Genomic DNA, 24283 nt, shown 5'->3' with positions numbered 1-24283 from the left:
TGTAGTCGAATTAAGTCGGGTGATGCTGAGGGAATTAGAATAGGAAATGAGACACTTAAAGTAGTAAAGGAGTTTTTCTATTTGAGGAGCAAAATAACTGATGATGGTCGAAGTAGAGAGGATATAAAATGTAGACTGGCAATGGCAAGGAAATCGTTTCTGAAGAAGAGAAATTTGTTAACATCGAGTATAGATTTAAGTGTCAGGGTCGTTCCTGAAAGTATTTGTATGGAGTGTAGCCATGTATGGAAGTGAAACATGGACGATAAATAGTTTAGAAAAGAGAATAGAAGCTTTCTACATGTGGTGCTACAGAAGAATCCTGAAGATTAGATGGGTAGATCACATAACTAATGAGGAGGTATTGAACAGAATTGGGGAGAAGAGGAGTTTGTGGCACAACTTGACTAGAAGAAGGGATCGGTTGGTAGGACATGTTCTGATACATCGAGGGATCACCAATTTAGTATTGGAGGGTAGTGTGGAGTGTAAAAATCGCAGAAGGAGACCTAGAGATGAATACACTACGCAGATTCAGAAGGATGTAGGCTGCAGTAGGTACTGGGAGATGAAGAAGCTTCCACAGGATAGAGTCGCATGGAGAGCTGCATCAAACCAGTCTCAGGACTGAACACCACAACAGCAACAATAAGTTAATGACTCGGACTTAGTCTCTGTGGCGGCCGGACGGCAGTCAGTTTTTATGTCTAAGACTGTACATTGCCCTCACAATGGAGCAGATAGTACACCAACTATTCTACTAACTCATCTTGCAGGGACGCTAGTATTTCACATTCCATTTCTTTCTAACTCTGCTGAATACCATGGGTTACTGTCTGACAAATTGTCATCTTCAGCAGCTGTTGTTGTAGGTAGAATACTAAGTTTCCTTTTCTGAGGATGACATTGCTCTGATTTGAATCAACACTGCTAGCACAGTAGCAGTATTGTGAGGTACTGGCGGACTAAGCAACTACACTTCACAGCCTCGTGCTGTGCTCATCGTAGGATATCTCTAGCCCCACCCCTGTGCCACCAGCAGCCAATATTGTGGTTGTGTGCTAGGGAATATGTCCGGCATCGAATGACATAAGTATCAATGGCATACTGTCACCTCGAATTCAAGAGGTGTCTTGCTAGTTCTCGCGGGTGGATTGAGACATAATCTTCCTTCATTCCTCACTGATTCGTACAATACGTACCTCGTGGATACCTTCTCCGTCAACTAAGCTGTAACGGCTAGTCAACTAGACACAGTGCCAGTGAACGTCAGGTTGTTACTTATCAATGTCTGTTGGTAGTAAACTCACCGTGAAACGCAGCGCTCCAAGCGCCGGCTCAGCATACGGGATTCCAAGGAAGGCCGTGTACGTTGTGTTGTAGAGACTGGTTTTTGTGGTTCCCAGCAACGTACCCTCGTCCACAGTCACCAGTATGTCCTCAGCCTGTAGAGGAATTACGTATTTACTAAAACTTATTTAGGTGATTTACTAACAGCATTATCAACATTCCTCAACGATATACTTTTTATATCTGAAAACAGATACTTGAGTATTATGTTCTCTGTACCTGTGCACCATCGCCTTCAATTTTGTGTCGAGTCTGCTACAGGTATCTATCGTCAACCATAATCAAATAATATTTATTGGGTATATAAGAAATAACAAGGTCACTTAATCTTTAATATACAAAGTGAAAATGATGAAAACCAACAAACCTTGCGAGGTCGCACGGGATACTGAAACAAATATATTTCCTATCGTCATATTTTCCTGTAAGAAGTTTTCAGACTAGTTGACGGTGCTTCCTAGGGTTGATAATTAACTAAACCAACCTATTCTTTGAAGTTGCACAGAAAACTGACAGTACTTTTGTAAAGTATTTTCCTATGACGCACCATTTTAAGAGGACATCAAACCTTAATTGCAGTAGACAAAAAGTAACACAAACAATTTTTGATTCTTTAATACTAAGAGACAAAAACATATTACAACACAATTACTTGTATAGCTGAGGTTCAAAAATGCCACCACTGACTTGTAAACGAAGATTACACTGGCAGGTCCTTAATTTCCCCTTTTTCTACTACAACACTATCGGCCCAGCCATATCCTGTTCTGATTCAACGAGGTTTTGCAAACTAGGTGTGCATCTCTCGCCAGACAAAAAACTCCAGAGGGGTCAAATCCGGGAATCAAGTAGGACATAGTAGTAGGTCACGATACAGGAGCACTCCTGCAACCCATTTTTCTAGAAACTGTCGGTTCAAAAATTGACACACAGGATGATTGGTTCAAAATGGTTCAAATGGCTCTGAGCACTATGGGACTCAACTGCTGTGGTTATCAGTCCCCTAGAACTTAGAACTACTTAAACCTAACTAACCTAAGGACATCACATACATCCATGCCCGAGGCAGGACGCGAACCTGCGACCGTAGCAGTCCCACGGTTCCGGACTGCGCGCCTGGAACCGCGAGACCACCGCGGCCGGCACACAGGATGACTGAAATGTGCTGGCGCCATGTCATGCTCGAACCGCATGCGCTGTCTTATAGCGAGTTTGACATCACCCAGCAATTCCGGCAATGGGCTGGCGAGGAAATTGCTGTAATGCCTGTATTTTAATAGCCTAGATAGGAGATATCGTCCAAATTACTCACCAACAATAGGTGCCCACACATTCAACGTGAAACCGCACTTGAATTGTGCGAGTAGATGAAGCATCTGGAGTAAACTCACAACAAATATGCACATTGTGGATGTTGAAGGACCCATCACACCCAAACGTTACTACATCTGTAAACAGCGCAGAGGCTGGAGATTTAGGATGCATTTGATACTGTTCCAGGTACGACTGCGAAAATTGTGCTCTGAGTGGATAATCTTGTGGTTCAAGGTTGCACACACGCTATGAGTGGCATGGATGTAACAATACTGATCATGAGGGACGTTCCTGACATTCTTCTTATTCGTCCGCATGTTACCAGCAGTTGCACAAATGCTGATGGAATGATCGTGCTCCAGGTGCTACAGGACAGCTCCCTCAAATTGAGTCCGCACTGTGCAACCTAGTACCTGTTCAGGTAATCTGCTAAATGAAACGTCCTCACTCAGATGCCGACACGAAGCGGTAAACGTCAAATGCTGTGGGCTATGGCAACTGGGGTATTATTGTTGATAAACCCTCTCAGGTGCTCGTGCGTTTACAGTTCATTATGTAATAAGCATCAACCACATCAGTGTACGTACTCCAGATATATCGCTCCATTCGTAAACATGCCCTACACTGGGTCAAATTGTACAACTAAATGTGAATATGAAACAGCTGTTACAACTGAAGAGTGAAGTGCCCCCTCTACCGTTACAGCAGGAACCGTTACAACAACAAATCAGACGTTTCTATTCAATAGCGAATACACCGCCTACTGGATAAAAATGCTCACAGAAATTATGACATTAGAGAAAGATATTTGTTTTGGTGTCCTGTGCACCGGCCAAGAGTTTCTTAATTTAAATGAATTCAACCCTGTAGAATATCTTACAAATATGAGTGGGTTATAAGAAGTATATCATATCAGTATAAATGGTTAAATGTGCATGTAAAGATACGTGGGTTTGTGAGGTGAATTAAAAAAAATCATAAATTCTCACACATATTCATTCATAATTTAATGAAATTTTCAAACTAGAGTTATTTTGTCATTTCGAGATTGTGGCTGTGTACAGTGTTGAGGAGGAATGGACGTCTCTAAAAAGGGCAATCACAGAATTTGCGAAGAAAAATTTGGGTACAAAGAAGGTGACTGCGAAGAAATCATGGGTAACAGAAGTAATACTTCAGAAGATCGATAAAAGAAGGAATTACAAAAAAGATTCAGGAATACAGAAATACATGTCGCTGAGGAATGAAATAAAGAGGTAGTGGAGGGAAGCTAAGACGAAATGGCTACATGGAAAAGGTGACGAAATAGGAAAAGATGATTGTCAGAAGGACAGACTCAGCATACAGGAAAGTCCAAACAACCTTCGATGAAATTAAGAGCAAGGATGGTATCCACTTTTGAATGCGGAGGAGGGAGCGGATAGGTGGAAAGAGTACATTGAAGGCCTCTATGACGGGCAAGATTTGTCTGATGTGATAGAAGAAGAAACAGGGGTCGAGGTAGGGAATCCAGTATTAGAATCGGAATTTAAGAGAGCAATGAAAGACTTAAGAACAAATAAGACAAAAGGAATACATAACACTCCATCAGAATTTCTAAGACCATTGCGGGACGCGGCGACAAAACGTCTCTTCACCTTGGTGTGTAGAAGATATGTGTCCTGATACATTGCATCTGACATTCGGAAAAGTATCAGCCACACAGTTCTGAAGACTTCTTGCAGTCTGAGTAGTGCCAGAATTATCGCACAATCAGCTTAACAGCTCACGAATCCAAGCTGCTGACACGATTAGTATACAGAAGAATGGAAAAGAAAATTAAGGATGTGCTGGATGACGATCAATTTGGCTTTAGAAAAAGTAAAACTACCACAGAGGCAAATATGACATTGCGGTTGATAATGGAAGCAAGACTAAAGAAAAATCAAGATACATTCATAGGATACGTCGACCTGGAAAAAGGGTCCGACAGTATAAAATGGTGCAAGATGTTCGAAATTCTGAGAAGAATAGGGTATACTACAGGGAGAGACAGGTGTTATAAAATGTGTACAACAGTCAAGGGAAATAATAAGAGTGGACGACGAAGAACGAAGTGCTCAGATTAAAAAGGGTGTAAGACAGGGATGAGTCTTTCCCCCCATATTTTTCAATCTGTACATCGAACAAGCAACGATGGAAATAAAAGGAACTTTCAAGAGTAGAATTAAAATTCAAGGTGAAAGTACATCAGTGATACGATTCGCTGATGACATTGCTATCCTGAGTGAAAGTGAAGAAGAATTACATGATGTACTCAACGGTATGAACAATCTAATGAGTACAGAATACGGATTGAGAGTAAATCGAAGAAAGACGAAAGTAATGAGAAGTTTGAGAAATGAGAACAGCGAGAAACTTAACATCAGGATTGATGGCCACGAAATAGATGAAGTAAAGGAATTGTGCTGCCTAGGCAGCAAAGTAACCAATGACGGACGGGGCAAGGAGGACATCAAAAGCAGACTAGCATTGGCAAAAAAGACATTCCTGGCCAAGAGAAATCTACTAGTGTCAAAAATACGCCTGAAATTTCTGATAATGTACGTCTGGAGCACAGCATTGTATGACAGTGGAACATGGTGACTGATACGGTAAGGAAAGAGGAGGTTCTGAAGCGGAGACGAAAACACTGACAAGAAGAAAGGACAGGATGACATCTGTTAAGAAATCAAGGAATTACTCCATGCTACTAGAGGGAACTACAGAGGGTAAAAACTGTAGAGGAAGACAGAAATTGGAATACAGTCAGCAAATAATATCAGACGTAAATTGCAAATGCTACTCTGAGGAAGAGGTTGGCACAGGAGAGGAATTCGTGGCGGGCCGCATGGAAGCAGACAGAAGACTGATGACCCCAAAAAGAAGAAGAAAGTATCACAAATTGTGGTAGCACAGTCTACATCCTGAGTAGCTTATTATTTGGTTACTTTGCCACACAACTCGTACTGATAAATTCGGTATAACTTTGTGGCATTTTGTTCTCTCGTTAAGTTTGATTTCATGAGCTACCTAGATGAGCAGACCTTGTAGCACTTTCTCCATACAATCTTGCACTCTTTGTGATGCCTCCCTGTGCGTTTAGTGTGGTTTTGTGATTTTGTTTGATTTTTAGAGACTTCGATCTTTGTTAGTTTTACTATGGTTCAAGTTCATCATTGGTAAACAACGGTTTCGATTTTTATTTCAGTCTTGATTATATTTCAGGATCTCTCACTGTTCCACCACTGTTCTACAGCTTTTTCATAGGTGACCCACAAAAATGGTTCAAATGGCTCTGAGCACTATGGGACTTAACTTCTGAGGTCATCAGTCCCCTAGAACTTAGAACTACTTAAATCTAACTAACCTAAGGACATTACACACATCCATGCCCGAGGCAGGCTGTGGTCGCGCGACTCCAAACTGTAGCGTCTAGAACCGCTCTGCCACAAAGCCGTCAGGCGACCCACAAATAACAAATACAATCTGCTATATACCCAGTTTGTTGTTTTGATTGTGGGGGTATTTTCATGGTGTACAGTGGCCAAGTTCAACAATCAGTTACATGAAGAAGAATTTATAGAAGACAACGAGCGCGGCACTCACGTATCTCGTATGATTAAAGACTATTATAGCCGTTCTTTGAGCATATATATATATATATATATATATATATATATATATATATATATATATATATGCTCAAAGAACGGCTCCTGAAAGAACGAGCGCGGCACTCATTTATCTCGTATGAGCAAAGACTCATATATATATATATATATTTACTCTTGCCCTCCTCGAGTCAGATGTGGGACACACCAGACGTATTTACAAGGAAAAAAGCAGTTACGAGCACCTTTTCATAATGCTATTTATATGTAAAAATATCGCCGTCGGTGGTTTCAAATCGAGATGTTCATCTTGAGACAGCTGTTCACGTATACACTACTATTTGTTGTTGTTTACAACCAACAACTAATTTCAACAACAGTAAATGTAATACTATGGTAAACCAAATTGGTAACGCGGTGTTTGTGGAAATAAACAATATTATTAACAGTAGCTCAGTACCATTTTCTTCCTTGCAGGAATCGGCTTGTATTTAACACTAGCGTATCTGGAGGGCCGTGAAACTCATACCGCCATTGCAGCTGAAATGTGCTACTTTATTCATATACTTAAGAGATGGCAAGGGATACTTTTCCTAGGATCTCTGTCTACATCTACATCTACATGGAGCCGAAGCCACGCGCGGTGCATGACGGAGGCTACCCTGTACCACTACAAGTCATATACTTTCATGTTCTACTCGAAAAAAGAGCGAGGGAATAACGACTCTACATATGCCTCCTTATGAGCCCTAATTTCCCGTATCTTATCTTCGTGGTCCTTAAGCACATCGTAGGTGGGCGTCAGTAGAACCGCTCTTCAGTCAGCTTCAAATGTCGGTTCTCTAAATTTTCCCAATAGTGTTTCCCCTCATGGGGTTCCCATTGGAGTTCCCAAAACATATCCGTAACATTTAAGTGTTGTTGGAACCTATCGGTAACAAATCTAGGAGCCCGCCTCCGAACTGCTTCAATGTCTTCCTTCAAACTGACCTGCTACGGAACCCAAAAACTCGAGCAGTATGATGAACAGATCGCACAAGCGTCCCATATACTTTCTCCTTTAAAGGTGAATCACTCTTTCCTAAAATTCTACCAATAAACCAAAGTCCACTATTCGCTGTTCTCACATGTTCTTTGCATCTCATATCGCTTTGCAACGTTACGTTACGCCCGGATATTTGAACGACTTGATTGTGTCAAGAAGAATAATAGTAAAACCGTAGGCGTATCCGAACATGAGAAGTATGATCTTCCTAGCCATTGGCATTAACTTACATTTTTCCATATTTAGGGCTATCTCCATTCATAACACCAACAGGAAATTTTGGCTATGTCCTCTCGTATCTTCCTACAGTCTCTCAACATCGATACCTTAAGCGTACACCACGTCATCATCCGCAAACAACGGCCAAATATCATTTATGTATATAAAGAACAACGCCGCGCTGGATTAGCACAGCGGTCTGGGCCCTGCAGTGATGGACTGTGCGGCTGGTCCCGGCGGAGGTTCTAGTCCTCCGTCGGGCATGGGTGTGTGTGTTTGTCCTTAGGATAATTTAGGTTAAGTATTATGTAAGCTTAGGGACTGATGACCTTAGCAGTTAAGTCCCATAAGATTGAAAAAAAAAAGAACACCAGTAGTTCTATCAAATTTCCCTGGGGCAGTCCTGATGATATCCTTGTCTCTGATGATCACTGGCCGTCGAGGACAACATATTGTGTTCTATTATTTACGAAGTCTTCGAACCACTCACGTATCTATAAACTTATTTCACATGCTCGTACCTTCGATAACAACGTGTAATTGGTCACTGTGTCAAATGCTTTCCGGAAATATAGAACTGTGGAATCTGCCTGTTGCCTTTCATCCACAGTTCGCAGTATGTCATGTGAGGAAAAGACAAGCTGAGGTCCGCACAAGCGATGTTTTCTAAAACCAAGCTGATTCGTGAACGTAAGCTTCTCAGTCTCGAGAAAGTTCATTCTATTCGGTCTGAAAATATGTACAAGGATTCAGCAGCAAACGGAAAATTGGGATACTGGTCTGTAATTTTGCGGGTTTATTCCTTTACCCTTCATATGTAAAATAGTCACCTGCGCTTTTTTCCAGTCACGTGGGACTTTGTGCTGGGGGAGAGATTCATGATAAAAGCAAGCTAGGTAAGGGACCAACGCTGCTGAGTACTCTTTGCAAAATCGAACTGGGTTTCCATCCGGACCTGGCGGATTATTTGCTTTCAAATCTTTCGGCTGTTTCGCTACGCCAGTACGTCAGGAATGGTTGTTACTATGTCGTCCATACGAGGCTGTGTCCGATGGTCAGATAACGATATGTTTGTGCGATTCTCCTTTGTGAACGATTTCTTGTATGTGAAATTTAAAAATTCAGCTTTCGTTTTGCTATCTTCGACTGTCACAGATCTGAATGGAAGGCTTTAGAGCTGCTTAGCTATTTTATATAAGTCCAACATTATTTCGAGTTCTCTGCCAGATCTTTTGCTATGACGGTGGTAGTTGTATACTTTGCGCATAGATCTTTTCAAAGACCCACGACTCTCTAATTCGCCATTTGTGCGTTCCCTTTTGCACCGAGAATGCAACAGCCTCTGCTTCCTCAACACCCTCCGAATTTCGTTATTAAACTGTGGTGGATCTTTTCCGTACTTTATTCACAAACTAGAAACATAATCCTCCAGGTGAAGATTTACAATCTGCTTTAATTTCGCCCATAATTCCTCTACTTTCATTTTACTGGAACTACGTGATGCCAGTTCACTGTCTAAGTGAGATGCTAATAACTGCTTATCTGCTCTATCTATCAGAAACACTCTCCTAGCCTTCTTGACTGATTTATTAACTGTCTAGCAGTATGTAGGCAGAACTTATTGGTCGGCATGCATGAAGTTGTTACGACCTCATGAAGTGATACACATCGTATCCATCAATTTATCAGTAACGTGACTGTACAGTTCTGGATTTCTTCTCCTAGTTATGCGCAACATGTTAAATTCATTTACGCTCTTGGTCAATTACCAGTCCCTACACCATTAATGAATTGTCTGCAGGTTTTTCTGCAAATCACTACAGTATTCTGCCGTTCCTACTGTCCAACTGCATCATCTGCTAACAGCTGTATCAAACTTTTAACGTTATCTTCTAGATAACTGTCTTATCAAACTTCCTTGCGGTACTCCTAAAATTACCTTTACATCTGTCGATTCTGCTTCCTTAAGAGCAACGTCTTGAGCTGTGTATGTAAAGAAGTGTCGAATCCAGTCGCAAATCTGGTACAGTACACAGTAAACTTTTATTTTTTTTCCAAACAGTAAAAATTGGGGACTGTGTCAAATGCCTTCCTGAAGTCTTGGAACATAACGTCAACCTGAGCGTCGATGTCTGCAGCTCTGAGGCTCTTATGGAGGAACAAATCGAGCTGAGTTTCGCAAAATCTCTGTTTGCAAGCTATACGTTCATTCTGATAGATGATGTTTTCGTTCTTTCAAAACGTCATAATACCTGAACATGAAACAAGTTACACTACTCTGTAAGAGAGTAATGTCAGCGATGTAGGCCCATAATTTTGTCAATCTGTCCTACGACCCTCCTTGAAGAAAGGACTTATCTGTGTTCTTTCTCGAGTCGCTGAACAGCCTTCGTAGCTTCAGCGAGCTAAGCTGAACTGCTGCTAGAAAGGGAGCAAGTTCTTTCGCTTAATCTCTTCACAATCTCAGAGGTATCTCACCTGGTCTAGAAGCGTTTCCACTGCTGAGCTGTTGTAGTCGAATGTCTATTTCTCACTCACTTGTGGTGATGGAATGGAGGGACCACGTTACTGTCTTCCACAGTGAAACAGTTTCGGAAGAACGAATTCAGTATTTCGGACTTCTGTCTGTCATCTTCTGTTTTAATCCGAGTGCAATCATTGAGTGACTGAACAGGTGATTTCGACCTGCTTACTGATTTTACCTAATACCAAAATTTCGTAGAATTTTTAGTCGGATCAATGGGCAAAATTTTACTTTCGAAGTTATTGAAAGATTATCTCTTCGCTCTCCTTACACTCATTTTCTCTTCGTTCAGCTTTTGTTTGTCCGCTAGATTTTGACTTGTCTTTGCGATAAAGCTATGGCTATTAAACCACGGCTTGTCCAAGGGTAACGAACGATGCTTTTTAATTTTATCTGTTTGTGCTCCAAATCTTCGTCCTCCCCACTAAATATGTGATATTGACCATTAACAATATTAGGAGACCGATGGATTGCTACTTACTGTAAGACACGTTGGACTGCAGACAGGTACAACGAAAGGACTGTTACACACTAAATTTTCATCAACAAAGAAAGCGAGTACACCTCACCCACACATGACCAACATCTTCAGCACCTTGGACCGGAATGCATCTGTCATGTTGAACAGAAGTAGCAATATGGAGTGGGGCAGGAAAGGGTGTGGGATTGCAGGATAGGGGCTGGGAGAGAGAAGAGCTCTGTCCGGCAGAGAGTGCAATGACTAGATGGAGGCATGACAAGGCGCAGTGTGGGGAGACTCTGGGTTGCATGAGGTAGGGGATGGGGGTGGGGGTAAGGAGAGCAGGAAAGGACCAGGAAAGGGAGAAGATGGACAGATGTGTTGGCATTGTGTGGTACACAATTAGGGTGAGTGGACGTGAACAGAGAGGACAAGATAAGACAGAGAGGGCAGAAACTGTTGGGTGTAGGGTAGAGGAACAGTATGTTACTGCAAGTGGAGGCCAAGATAATTTCGGGAGCGGAAACGTGTTGTAAGAATAACTCTCCTCTGCACATTTCAGAAAAGCTGATGGTGGAGAGGTGGTTCCATATGGGCCTGGTTGTGAAGCACAAATTGAAATCGAGCACGTAATGTTCAGCTACATGTTGTGCCACAGGGTGATCGACAACACTTCTGGCCAAGGCTTGGCGTTGGCTGTTCGTCATGGTGGACAATTGTGCAATATAAGAAGCTGTGCAAAGATTCCAGTAGAGCCAGTATACGATATGACTACTTTCACTGGGAATCCAGCCTCTGATAGTGTAGGATAAGACTGTTACTGTACTCTTAGGGTTGGGTGGGTGGATTGGGCAGGTCTTGCAATTGGATCTTTCATGGGCATATCATCCTGGTGACAAGGAGTTGGGATTTGGTGTGGCATAGGCATGGACTAGGGTGCTGTGGAAGCTGGGTGGGTTACAAACACCACTTTAGGAGGGGTGGGAAGGCTCTTGGGTAGGATGTCCCTCATTTCAGGGCATGATGATATGCCTTTGTCTAGTTTCTCTTCAAAGGAGAATCATTTGTGCGTTAGGATACAATTGGTAAGATGTATGATGAATGAGATTGTGGGTCAGAGTCTGAAGGACTTTGGGGAAGGTAATGTTCTATAGCAGCAAGACCATGGTTATGAGGGATGTTGGTGTACAGGGAAGTGGCGTCAATAATGGCGAGTAAGGATCAAGGAGGAAAAGCCAGTGAAGGCATGGGTTGATATCTTTTTCGTGGGAAGGTAGATTACAGGGAACTTCTTGGAGGTGTTGGCCAATGAGGGTCGAAACCCTTTCATTGGGGGCACAACAGTTTGTTACAAAGAGGTGCCAATGACTGTTAGATTTATGGATTTTGGGGAGCAAGGTGTGGGGTGTCATGAGGGTCAGGTAGGAAAAGGATTCAGAGGAGAGATTGTGGGAAGCGACTAAAGCTAAAAGAAGTGATTGGAAGTTATGTTGGACTTCTGGGTGAGACTAACCTGCCAGAGTTCATAGGTGGAGGAGTCAAATATTGACAGAGGCCTTCCGCCAGGAAATCATTGCGATTCATAACGACATTGGTGGAACCTGTGATTCCACAAAGGATGATTAGGTCATGATTTATTTTGAGGCATTTTACGGCTTCCATTGCAGCCTCCATAGTCCATGAACGATAGCGTCAAAGCGTTAGGAGGTGAGTTTGATGCATTGCCACAGATTGCTTCAACCGTTGAGGAAAAAGAAGAACTACGAAGCAAAAAGGAACATTAGAGAAACGTACGTTATTCAGTTAGGTCTAGGAAACTGCGTAAATGTCTTGTGTATTGGGTATACGGGATTTGTTAGCTTCGTATGCTGGTCTTTATTTTCTTTACTTGTCATCTTCTGTGTTTACTTATTTAGGTATAGGACAGAGGGGATTGGCGGTACTTCCTTTTCTCTCAGGAATTGAAACTCTCGTATGAGAAATCGAGGACTCAGTTACAATATTTAACAGAAGAATACGACGAAAGCTAATATATAAAAACGAGCCTCGTTAGAAGCGAGATCGAGACTGTTACAAACTGGGTATCAGAAAATCAGTTGAGAACCTAATAACAGCATTAGAACAACATGCACAGAACACCAGGAACTTCTTAGATAGTTCTCTACAGAGAATACACAGCTAAGCAAACTATATGAGAAAGCGATAATAGGTACACCGCTACAAATCTTAGCAAACAGATTAGATGACTCAACGATTCAGATCGAAACTTGATATGAAGCAGTCCTTCAAGCTGCTCATAGACAATTGAGTGCAATGTTATTAAATGCACAAAAAATTTAATGACATTACAAGAAGCTGAAGAATACTTTCTAGAAGGATTACAACATTGAAAGCCTACAACCAGTAAGAATGCATGAGATCTTTGTATTCAGGTAAATTTGTTTCCGTGGCCTGACTTGGGCAAGAGAAGGTTCCAGACTAGCGAACAACTGTTTTTAAGAGGTTTATTGATTACATAAACATTTGTGTCGAAAATGTGGAAACATTCATCCAATAAATGGCTAGAATCTAAACTGTGATCTATGTATCATTCGAGAGCATGTCACACTTCTAAAGGCAGATTCGGCAGCAGCCCATTCGCGGTCACCTAACTTAATATGTTTTGCTGTCAGGTCACCCATTACAGTAATGTAATTCGGTTAATAGGTGAAGCTCAGCCAGCCGAGATGATTTTCGTCTGATGATTTCTGCTGATACTACTACTTCGTCTTCCAGATTTTCCATCTGCTCCGCCAAGAGGAGAACGATAGTAGACCAACGAATCGCCACAGATTCTGTACCACTGAATGTAGAAAGAAACATGTCTGAGATGCCTTTACAGTCGTGATACGTGCATAACAAATGACAGACTGCATAAACCGGAACAAGACATACACCTATTCCTGAACTTCTGCTCTGTCACTCCAAATTGATCACCACGTTCATGCTTGAGTTTATGAAACAGTTGGAAGCTTTTATACTCTGCAAATTATGCGGTAGGGATTGCCTAAATAAGTCCTATCTCGTGAGAAATGTATACTCAGCCTGTTCCCTTGCAAGATATCAAGCATGTTAAAAAGTTAAGTGGAGTGGAGGATTCCCGGAAATTTCTTATCAACTCTGGCTGAATCAGCACTTGAACAGGCACATTTCCATAATCTCGAATCACTTCTTACTTATTCTTTCAGGAAACAGATAAGTGAGCCTCAAACCTTTGTGCTACAGTTTTTTATGAGATTGTCCAGTCACCTACTAACTACATCCTCTAGCCTTGACATAGGGGAGGCATTCTGCATTAAATGTAAAGCAGAAACAATCATGGCAAACAGGGTGACACTAGTTTCAAAAAATCAATATTTATTTACAACCACTTACAATCCGATATGCACAAAGCATTCTGGAGGCACGGCTTACTTAGAGTCCACATTCTAAGAAAAGTACGGATGGGATTCTCCCAGATATTCCTGCTGAGTCAATGCCTGCATCTGCATACTCTAATTCTCCATTGTTGCTATAACGTGAACCAATAAAAAGCGATAGACAGTAAATCACTTGATAATGCCAATTATTGTCAATTTTTGTCTAAATTTTATGATGTCTGACGAAAATTATAAAGTGAAACACTCAATTGCAGAATGGAGTATTGGATATGAGAACGTTCTGTTGAAAGACACCCATAAAGAGTTCGTTATGCACGCGTGATTATTACATGATTTTGCATGGTGGCCTAACATAGAAGCGCTAAGATTCACCATTATAGTCACCAACATCACAAAAATGTAAGTTCAAAGTGAACTAATAATAGAATGCATTTTGTTTATCTGTTACTGATTGCACTACATGAAAGCAGCTACTCCATGTAACAAAACTTGAAGAAACTGGGAGGTGCAGTAAGCAGTGTAAAACTGCTGGCGTTGAGAAAGGGCAGCATCATCCGATACTGTGCATCTACATGAACTCTGGAACAGCTGTGCTGGTTCGTCACAAGGAGTGCAGGATATATCTGCCATCAAGATTCTCGACCATTAGCAATGCTGCAGTTGATTTTCTCTACAGTGGTAACATGTCCTTGATACACCATGGAAGATTGAATTACACCCACATAGTTGATTTCTAGAATATTGGTACGGAATTTCTTGTGAATAAAAATGGCAGTTTCAATTCATGAAGTATCATGCAGTGGAAAATAAGATTAGATTCCTAAAAGAAGACTGTCATGGCTCTTTGGTTATTTTAAAGAACGTTTAATTTTCACATATTATGTCGTTGGCGATCCAAAGGATTTTTCTGAAGTGAATGCGAAAATGATACTCCTGCTTCAGAGATAGTGTTTTACAGATTAAGAACACTTAATTGTTTTTGAAACGTAGGATAGGTATGATTGCATTTATCTCAAAGAACTGTTTCAGTTTCAGAGTAACAAATTGGTTCATTGATAAATGAAGTATATCGACCATATTGTATACTGTTGTCCCATAAAATTAAATTCAGTGACATTCTGATTTTATTAAGATAGATGGAGCAGTCAAAACTTGGCTGTCTTATGGAACTGTCTCAAATGTTTATTCAAATACTGACAAAATATTACTTGCAATAGATGATGTTCTATAAATTCTTGAAGACAAATTGGAATATTCATTACATTTGTCTATATACAATCTATGTGAGAGTATAAATTGTCAATGTTCGGTGTGAAAATATTTTACAAAGTTTTTTTAAAGTATATTTTGTCTCGTTTACGTTTCATTATCTCTGTAGTATATTACAAATCATGAGACAGATGTGACAGGAAAATCAGTGATAAGGCAGAGGTGGAGAGAAAGGGAGAGATCATTTGTGAATGGAGTTCAGTATCTGACGTATGAAACAGAAAGAGAGAGATACATTATTATTCATATGTGTGAACATATGTCGAACATGTAAGAAGAGTTGTATTTGTATGTGTGTAAATGATGCACATCTTTCAGTGTGGCACTATTTTTACACATCATTTCAATTTTATGCCAAAGGTATGTACGTGCAATCAATTACATTTGACTTTCGAGTGAAACCTGCAAGTTGGCAACAGAGGTGTGTATTTGCACACAATATTACATACATACCATGTAAATATTTCATATACATTTACATCGATGTCATTATTACGCATAATTTCAGTATTACTCAGTTTTATTTAAATTCATGGAAATAATGCATACCTTTGACGTTGACATCATTTTTAGGCGTCAATTTAGTATTACGCCATATGTATCCACGTGTACTCATTTTTATGTAAATATCACGGAAATATTTCATGCCTTTGGGTTTGGCTTCATTTTAATACTAGACACTGATTCGCTGGAGATAAAGGGTAAGGTGGGGTGTACAAAGCAAAATTCGGATAAATATATATATTTTAAATTTATTTTATTTGTTTATTTACTGACTGCCTCATTTTGACACTTGGCTGTGACTGAGTGGAAAGAGGTGGGGTATAATGCACAATTTTCTACATAGTTCGTCCATGCTCGATTTTTGACCGATTCTTTCATTTTTATTACTGCATTGTGATTGAGTGGAAACAACTGAGGGGAACGGAAGAGTGGATGGGGCTCAGGGGAAGGGTGGATAAAGAGGAGGGAAGAGGTCTTGTCAGCTTGGACTGTGAGGTCACGTAATTGCATTTCTTGCGTTTCACTTTGGTCACATGCCTCCATTCCTTCCAATGGATCAAAAAGAACGTTAGTTATTACTGGTAGTTCATCTCGTATTGGGGAATACCTTTGAAGCATAAGTTGTCTCGTTTTCAGCACCTTCCTGAATTCGCACCATTGAAGTTATCCCGTAACTGATAGTCAATGTGAATTACTTTCTTGGCATTCTAGTCATACAATGTTTGAACTGAAGAATATGTTAGCGAAAATGAAGGATCTTTCTTGCATCTCGATCCCAGAAATGCTGGTGTCTCCCTGCAGCAATACATGCAATGGATGTGTCTTAGTAGAGAATTCTGTTACGAACTGCCAGTAGAGTGAACACATTACAGGAAAACGTCTCACATCACAAATGTGCCGAGGAGTCGGAAATTCTGTTCTTATTTTCTTTTTATCAGGACTGATTATGGCTCTTCACTAGATACCCCAAGATTTTTATTGGTTAATGAAGATTCACTTTTTCCGATCTAGGCGGAGACCAGCCATCTAAAAAGACTTCAGCACAGTTGTCAGGCAACTTATATATTCTTATAATGTTTCCGAAAACGAAAATGTCATTCAAATTGCAAAACAACTTTGTCCATTTAGGGTATCAAAGCAGGTTCTCCATCTCTTCATCATATGTTAGAAAGTGCCTCAGGTATTCACCATAACTGTGAACTCATACAAGCCTTTAAGAGTTACGAATGCTGTCTTTTCCTGGTCAGTCTCGTCAACGTGCTTGCATGTCCATAGCTGATGAATATATTTCTTCCTTTAGTCAGTCTGTGCTGTAGTCAGCACGTTCTAATAGATAGATACCGTTTTTCGTGACTTTATTCTGTGGTTGGTACTCGACGCAGAAACAAAGTGTTCCATCCTTCTTTTTCGAGAAACGACTGAGAATTCTCTTAAAGGTTCAATATCATCTTGCATCATTTTCTTCACTTTGTCCTTAATTATACGTCGTTTAGCGGGTGACACCATCTTCCAGCGCTGGATTATTGGTAGATGATTCCCAATGCTTTACATTTAGCCGTTTGGTAAGTCTGTTTTTCATTCTTGATTTGTAGAAATGGATGCAGAATGTCTGTCGTCCACGTTGTTCCTCGATCAGGCCACTTCCTATTTTCAGTTCGACAGCAGCTTCCCCTACTGCGTTGTTAGGAGCGATAGTGGAGCACTATTCCTCGTCGATGTCACTAACCGGCAATCCTCGGACTGAATCAGCTGTCCCTTCGATCATATACTTAGGGCTGAGTCATGGTTGCTCGTTACAATTAATGAAGGAAAGTTATTGTTACCTATCTAAAAGTCTTATAATGTTCTCGATGGCTGTACTACTCTTTTGTGAGACTGAGTGGCTTTTTGCAATCTTTAAAACCGTTACAGTTAAACTGAGCATCTAGATAGGTAATGTAGAGCTCTTCTCTTCCATAGTCTATGATTACTTTTCATGCCTGACTTTGGAATAGCATTGTGACTTTTTTTCTCCATCACCCTCTGGCTGGTTTGACGCGGCCAACCTTTTCATCTCAGAATAGCACATGCAACATAAATCCTCAGTTATTTACTGTATTCGAATCTCTGCCTCTCTCTGCAGTTTTTGTCCTCTAAACCTCTCTCTACTACCATGGAAGTAATTCGCTCATTTCTTAAAACATGTCCTATCATCCTGTCCCTCTTTCTTATCAGTGTATTCCACGTATTCCTTTCCTCTCCCATTCTGCACAGAACCTCCTCATTCCTTACTTTATCAGCCCTCACAATTTTCAACATTCGTCTGTAGCACCACATCTCCAATGCCTCGATTCCCTTCTGTTCCAGTTTTCCCACAGTCCATGTTTCACCACTATACAATGCTGTGCGCCAAATGTACATTCTCGGAAATTTCTTCCTCAGACTGAGGCCTATGTTTGATACTAGTAGACTTCTCTTGGACATGAATGACCTTTTTGCCAGTGCTAGTCTGCTTTTAATGTCCACCTTGCTGCGTCCTTCATTGGTTATTTTGCTGCCTAGGCAGTAGAATGCCAAAACTTCATCTACTTCGTGACCATCAATTCTGATGGTAAGTTTCTCACTATTCTCATTTCTGTTACTTCTCATTACTTTCGTCTTTCTTCGATTGACTCTCAATCCAAATTCTGAACTCATTAGACTGTTGATTCCTTTCATCTTATCATGTAATTCTTCTTCACTTTCACTAAGGATAGCAATGTCATCCACTCTCTCCTCCGCATTTAACAGTGGAATTCCCATTGCAGTCTTAATGTTACCACCCTTGCTATTAATTTCACTGGAGGTTGTTTTTACTTTCCTGGAAGCTGAGTCAGTCCTTCTGACAATCATTTCTTTTTCGATTTCTTCACATTTTTCATGCCGCCTTTTCGTCTTAGCTACCCTGTACTTCCTATTTATTTCATTCTTCAGAGAATTATATTGCTGTATTTCTGAATTTCGCTGAATGTTTTGGTACTTCTTCATTTCATAGATCAACTGAAGTATTTTTTCTGTTATGCATCGTTTCTTTGCAGCTAACTCCTTTGTACCTGTGTTTTCCATTCCAGTTTCTACGATTGTCCTTTTTAGAGATGTCCATTCGTCTGTACTGCCTAATGAGTTCTTCCTTGTTACTGTATCTGGAGTCTTAGAGAAATTCAGATATATCTCGTCATTCCTTAGTACTTTCCTATCCCACATCTTTGCATATTGATCCTTCCTGACTAATCTCTTAAACTTCAGCCAACTCCTCATCATTACTACATTGCGGTCGGAGTCTATATCTGTTCCTGTGTCGACATACAATCCAGTATCTGATTTCGGAATCTCTGTGTGACTATAATGTAGTCTAATTGAAATTTCACCATATCGCCCAGACTTTTCCAAGTATACCTACTCCTCTTGTGATTCTTGAACAGAGTATTCGCTACTACTAGTTGAAATTTATTACAGAACTTAATTAGTATTTCTCCTGTCTCATTCCTTATCCCAAACCCATGTTCTCCTGTAAACATTTCATCTACTCCATCCCACACCTCTGCATTTCAGTCTCCCCCATGACTATCAGATTTTCATCTCCCATTATTTACTATATTACCCTTTCAATATCCTCATATACTTTCTCTATCTCTTCATCTTCAGTTGGCGACGTCGGTATTTCTACCTGAACTATCGTTATCGATTCTGACAAGAACAGTCCTATCATTGCTGAACTGTTCAGGGTAACGTATTTTTTGCACTAACTTCCTATTCATAACGAATCCCACTACTGTTACACCATTTTCTGCTGCTGTAATAATATCCTATCGCCAGAAATTCTTTCTATTTCACTTCACTGACCCCTATTATGTCTAGTTTGAACGTTTCCATTTTTCGTTTCAGATTTTCTGCCTTACCTAACACGTTCAAACTTCTTACATTCCATGCCCCGACTTGCAGAGCGTTATCCTTTCGTTGGTTATTCACTCTATTTCTCAGGGTCACCTCCCCTTTTTCAGTCTCCTCCCAGAGATCCGAATGGGGGACTAGTCCAGAATCTTTTGCCAGGGAGAGAGCATCATGATTCTTCAATTACAGGCTGATTTTCCTGTGAATACACTTTACGTGCCTTTAATACAGTGGTTTTTATTGCCTTCTGCATCCTTACGCCGTTGGTCGTTGCTGATTCTTTCGCCTTTAGAGGCGGTTTCCCACCCCAAGGACAAGAAAGTGCCTTGAACCTCTGTCTGCTCGCCCACCCTCTTTGATATGGCCGTTGGCAGAATGAGGATGACTTCTTAAACCTTCGGCAGCCAGTGCTGATTATTAATCAAAATATAAGCTATGGCAGGTTTCTAACTCGAGACTAAGGACGTTTTGATCACTAATCAAAGACGCTACCCCTAGAATACTCGTTTTTTACATTATGGTTGCTTTCTGTTAAGGCCACGAATTGGCAGGGCTGGCTGTGTTCTCTCATTGATACTTATTCTTGCAGTACGTGTTCTGGTCGGCTAGACATACTTCCGATTTGCTACTTTTACCACAATCGCTTTCGTGTCATGGAACATATCCTTACTTATCTGGTGACATTGAGCGTTTTATATTACTGGAAAAGAAGTCCCAGAGTCTAACAGCGACCTGACAGGTTGGTCGTCGATGATGACGTCAGTGTGAGTTCTTGACATCTTGGGAACGAGAGAGGAGACGCAGCGGTTAGTATGATGGACTCACACGCGGGAGAAAGACGGTTCAAATACATGTACGGCTACCCTGATTTAGGTTCTCCGTAATTTGCCTAAATCGTTTATCATGAATGGTGGAATGGTTCTTTTGAAGGTACACGGCCGGCTTCCTTCCACATCCTTCTCTAATCAGAGCTTCTGCTCCGTCTCTAACGATCTCGTTGTTGGCGGGACGTTAAAGACTAATCTTCATCTGTTTTTTGGTATCTTTGTGGCTGTCGTTCATGGAGGATTTTAATCTCTGGCTGCCCCACCTACAAGTACGGCCGCTTCACTTAATGTAGACGATGTGCTGGTATCTCTGTACGACGACGGGGAACAGCTACAACATGTTTGAGAGCGACCATTTTCGGGGTACGACAACGACCTTCATTCCATAGGCTGACTATTAATCGCCTGCAGTTGACTGGCCTGAATAAAATTGTTGTTATGACTGACGTCTGACGACGTACTAATAGTCGAACACTAGTCTCATTTCTCTGCAACAGCGTATAACATGTCCAGGGGGCCCTCAGTGGAAACATACTGTTGCATATTCCTCTGTCCACCAAATATCTGTTCTTCTACTGGGCGTTACACTCGGCAGAAGAGTTGGCTGTACCTGCGTGGCATACGTCCGAGTTGGTGAACTCCAGTCTTCATTGTGTACTGGACTGGTGGCGAAGATTGGTGCTAAACATCGATACATCTCTTCTTCAGCATTCTCTATTATCTCCCAAGATATGGGATCGACATTCAAGGCTGCTATCTCTTTCTAACACTGTCTGGAAATTCTTGCTGCTATAAAATACTCTATCTCTTCTCTTATTAATTCCATATAAGAGGAACAAGATCGCAGAAATCTTAAATAACTTCCATAGTGCCCCTCATTTTGAAGTCGTATACAATTTTCTCGTCAGACACTTTTCTGTTCCATTTCGTCGATGAGATAGTACTATTAAATAAATTCCTTGGTGGATTTGACATCCTTTACCAGAAGAGCTTGGTACATACGTTTGCAACTCCTGCCATGAAGTGCGAAATTCTGCCAGCTGCTGTTAAAAAAAAATAATTTTTTAGGACTGTGTCGCTTCCCCATGTCGCTGGGTCCTGTTCTTCAATTGCCCTTCTAATTAGTGGACTTCTTGCTCGTTGTCGCTAAATGTTTTCTTCAGTTCGATCTGGATTTGATCCCAGCTATTGAGATTCTTCCAGATAGTGAGCCTCTCTTCGCTGCATTCTGCCGCCGAAGTATAAATCTATAAAACACGTCATGTTATCCCACCTGCCACATCTGGTGACTTGGTCGAGTACGTACAGTCATTTCGACAAACATGACCACTATTTTCGGTAAACAATGATGGATACCTGATATGGAGCTGCCTTACTGCTGGTTTGGAATCTAATGACATTTTCCATCCTTCTGTATATTACTCTTGTCAGCAACTTGGATGCATCTGCTGCTAAGCTGATAATATGACAGTTCTCGCACTTGGCCATCATTGCTATCCTTATAATTGTATTGTTAATAATCTTTCAAACACCACGATGTATGTCTCCAGTCTTATAGATTTTAGACACCATTTGAATAGTTGCTAATGTCACTTTTCGCAAGAATTTCAGACATTATTTAACTTTTAAAGACATAATATTTATATAAAGGGAATCACACAGCCAACCACGTCAAAAGTTTATAAAAACCTTTACCTATGTGCAACTGGTTGGCTGTGTGACACCCGTTGTATTCATAATTCTACAGTTGCCGGGTGCTGCATGTTCAAGATTTTAAACACGTAATACGTTATTAATTTGTAATAGTTAAACAATTTGCATTTATTTGTCTCCATTTCCCCCCCCCTCCCCCACATCTCTCTCCAAAATATATATATTTGTGTTTGTGTGTGTGTGTGTGTGTGTGTATGTGTTCTGCTGATATGCTTTCACGTTTTAATTCTAATTCTACAGGTATAACATATACAGTGATATAATCATGCAATACAGTAACACAATTGTGATGTTCAGTAAATTAAACAACCAAGTTTCACCAATAGCATCATACTTACATAAATATAGTCACATACCTCATGTGTCTACAGCATAAAAAGTGGAGAAGCAGAGTAACACTTCATGTACAACTAAAGTCAAATGCAACGGTAAGTAGTGTGCAGTGTCTGTTTGCTCCTCCTGTCCTTCAAAAGGCGGATTGTAATCTGTTTTTCCCTTGACGTGGTGCAATCCATATTTGTAGCTTTGCACCTGAACGGTGTGAAGCATTGAAATATGTAGCAGTATCATAAAAAAAGTGACATACTAAGCATACAGTTTTATTTGTGTTTAATTATTAGTTGTAATCCTTTTGACATCATGCTTTACGGATGAAATTATAAAATTCTTGGTTCTGAGTATTATGGTACTTAACATCTGAGGTCATCAGTCAGCTAGAACTTAAAACTACTTAAACCTAACTAACCTATCACACAGAAGCCCGAGGCAGGATTCGAACCTGTGACCATAGCAATGAAATTGTTCGGTTATAGATACCCATTGCAATAAAGACTTTGCACTTCCTCTCCTAGTTGTTTACTTCAGTTCATTCAAAAACGCTCTACATTTAGTCACTTAAATGTATATCCTTTAATAGGTACTTTTCAACTTTCTTTGGCCAATGCTTTTAAAACCATTCTATTATTAAATACTCTTTATGTGCTGTATCAGTGTAACAGGTTATTTTTGGCACTGTTAGCATATCAGCATTCACCCAGAAAAGTTTAGAAGAAACTAATATAAATATTCCATAATGCGTCAATTATCTGGAAGATATCCCACCTCTTTTATGGAAACTCACATTTACAATCAATCGCTCGACTTTTCCTCAAATCATCACATATTCATTATATTTCGTAAATCCTATATTACAGCACTAAAACTACTTTTCTAGGTCACTGAACCTACAGCACTAGTCATTAGAAATTACTACAATTTCATTGCGAAAGATGACGTCACTGTTTTCTGAAGTTTACGGTTAACTAAGGCGTTTAAAAAATTTATCTAGTGTAAACGTTACCTTGCCGTAGGCGGTGAACTGAAGAAGGAAAATAGCAAACAAGTTTCTGATGTACAGCAGCATGGCAGTAGATGCGTCAGCTTCATGAGCAGAACTTAAGTGACGCTTTTTCAAAGTGTGGCTGATCATTTAAACGTTCCTCCTCCTTCGCTTATGGTTTGTAAGCTGCTGAAATTTCTTGGTAGCCTGTTGTTGATACAGCTGCTGCACAGGTGTTCTTCGTTTTCAAAGAGTAACGTACAGTCACGAGAATTCGATTCGTTATCTCTTGGCTTTGTTTGTGTGTTAGTGGCTGACTGAAGTTTGTAAACATAGTTGCGAACATTGGGACTCGCTTGTTTCTCGGAAAATGAACAAAAACTGACGTCTTTCCCATTGTAAACTAAAAGACGTTTTTATTTTATCTTCTTCATTCACACCTTATCTGGCAAAATTATTGTCAGTTTGTTATTAAGATAAGGAATTTTCATTGCAGACGACAGAGCCAAAGTTGCTTTATTTCTTACAGATGTATCACTGGAAAACATTCGCGCACAACGTTATCATGTCTTAATTAACTAGAACAATGGAATCTGAGAAGTCTGAACGTGGTAGGTAGCCTAGAAAATATGAAAACGGAAACGTGAAAGCTCAGTCTAGACGTAGTGGGAGTCAGTGATGTGAAAAACATTACTAGTCAGTATAGTGAAAGTGAAAGAACATAATGATTTCTGGTCATAAGAATATAGTATAACACCAACAGCAGCAGAAAATAGTATA

At 40.4% G+C, this 24283-nt stretch overlaps 1 protein-coding gene across 1 annotated transcript in view; it reads right to left on the bottom strand.

Annotated features, from left to right (window-relative positions):
• LOC126251382 (venom carboxylesterase-6-like) overlaps positions 1-23634 on the bottom strand; it is a 147783-nt gene extending 124149 nt beyond the window's left edge. Inside the window, exons 1-2 of the mRNA XM_049951769.1 lie at positions 23525-23634; positions 1311-1445 (exon numbers count right to left, since the gene is read on the bottom strand). Coding sequence (XP_049807726.1) covers positions 1311-1445; positions 23525-23587 — 198 coding nt within the window. The 5' untranslated portion in view covers positions 23588-23634. The remainder of the gene's footprint in view (positions 1-1310; positions 1446-23524) is intronic.
• Positions 23635-24283: the final 649 nt, after the last annotated feature.

This window comes from Schistocerca nitens, chromosome 4 (genome assembly GCF_023898315.1).
Source record: "Schistocerca nitens isolate TAMUIC-IGC-003100 chromosome 4, iqSchNite1.1, whole genome shotgun sequence".
Lineage (NCBI taxonomy): Eukaryota > Metazoa > Arthropoda > Insecta > Orthoptera > Acrididae > Schistocerca > Schistocerca nitens.
The sequence above is the reverse complement of the archived record's forward strand: the minus strand, read 5'-3'. Positions and strand labels throughout refer to the sequence as shown.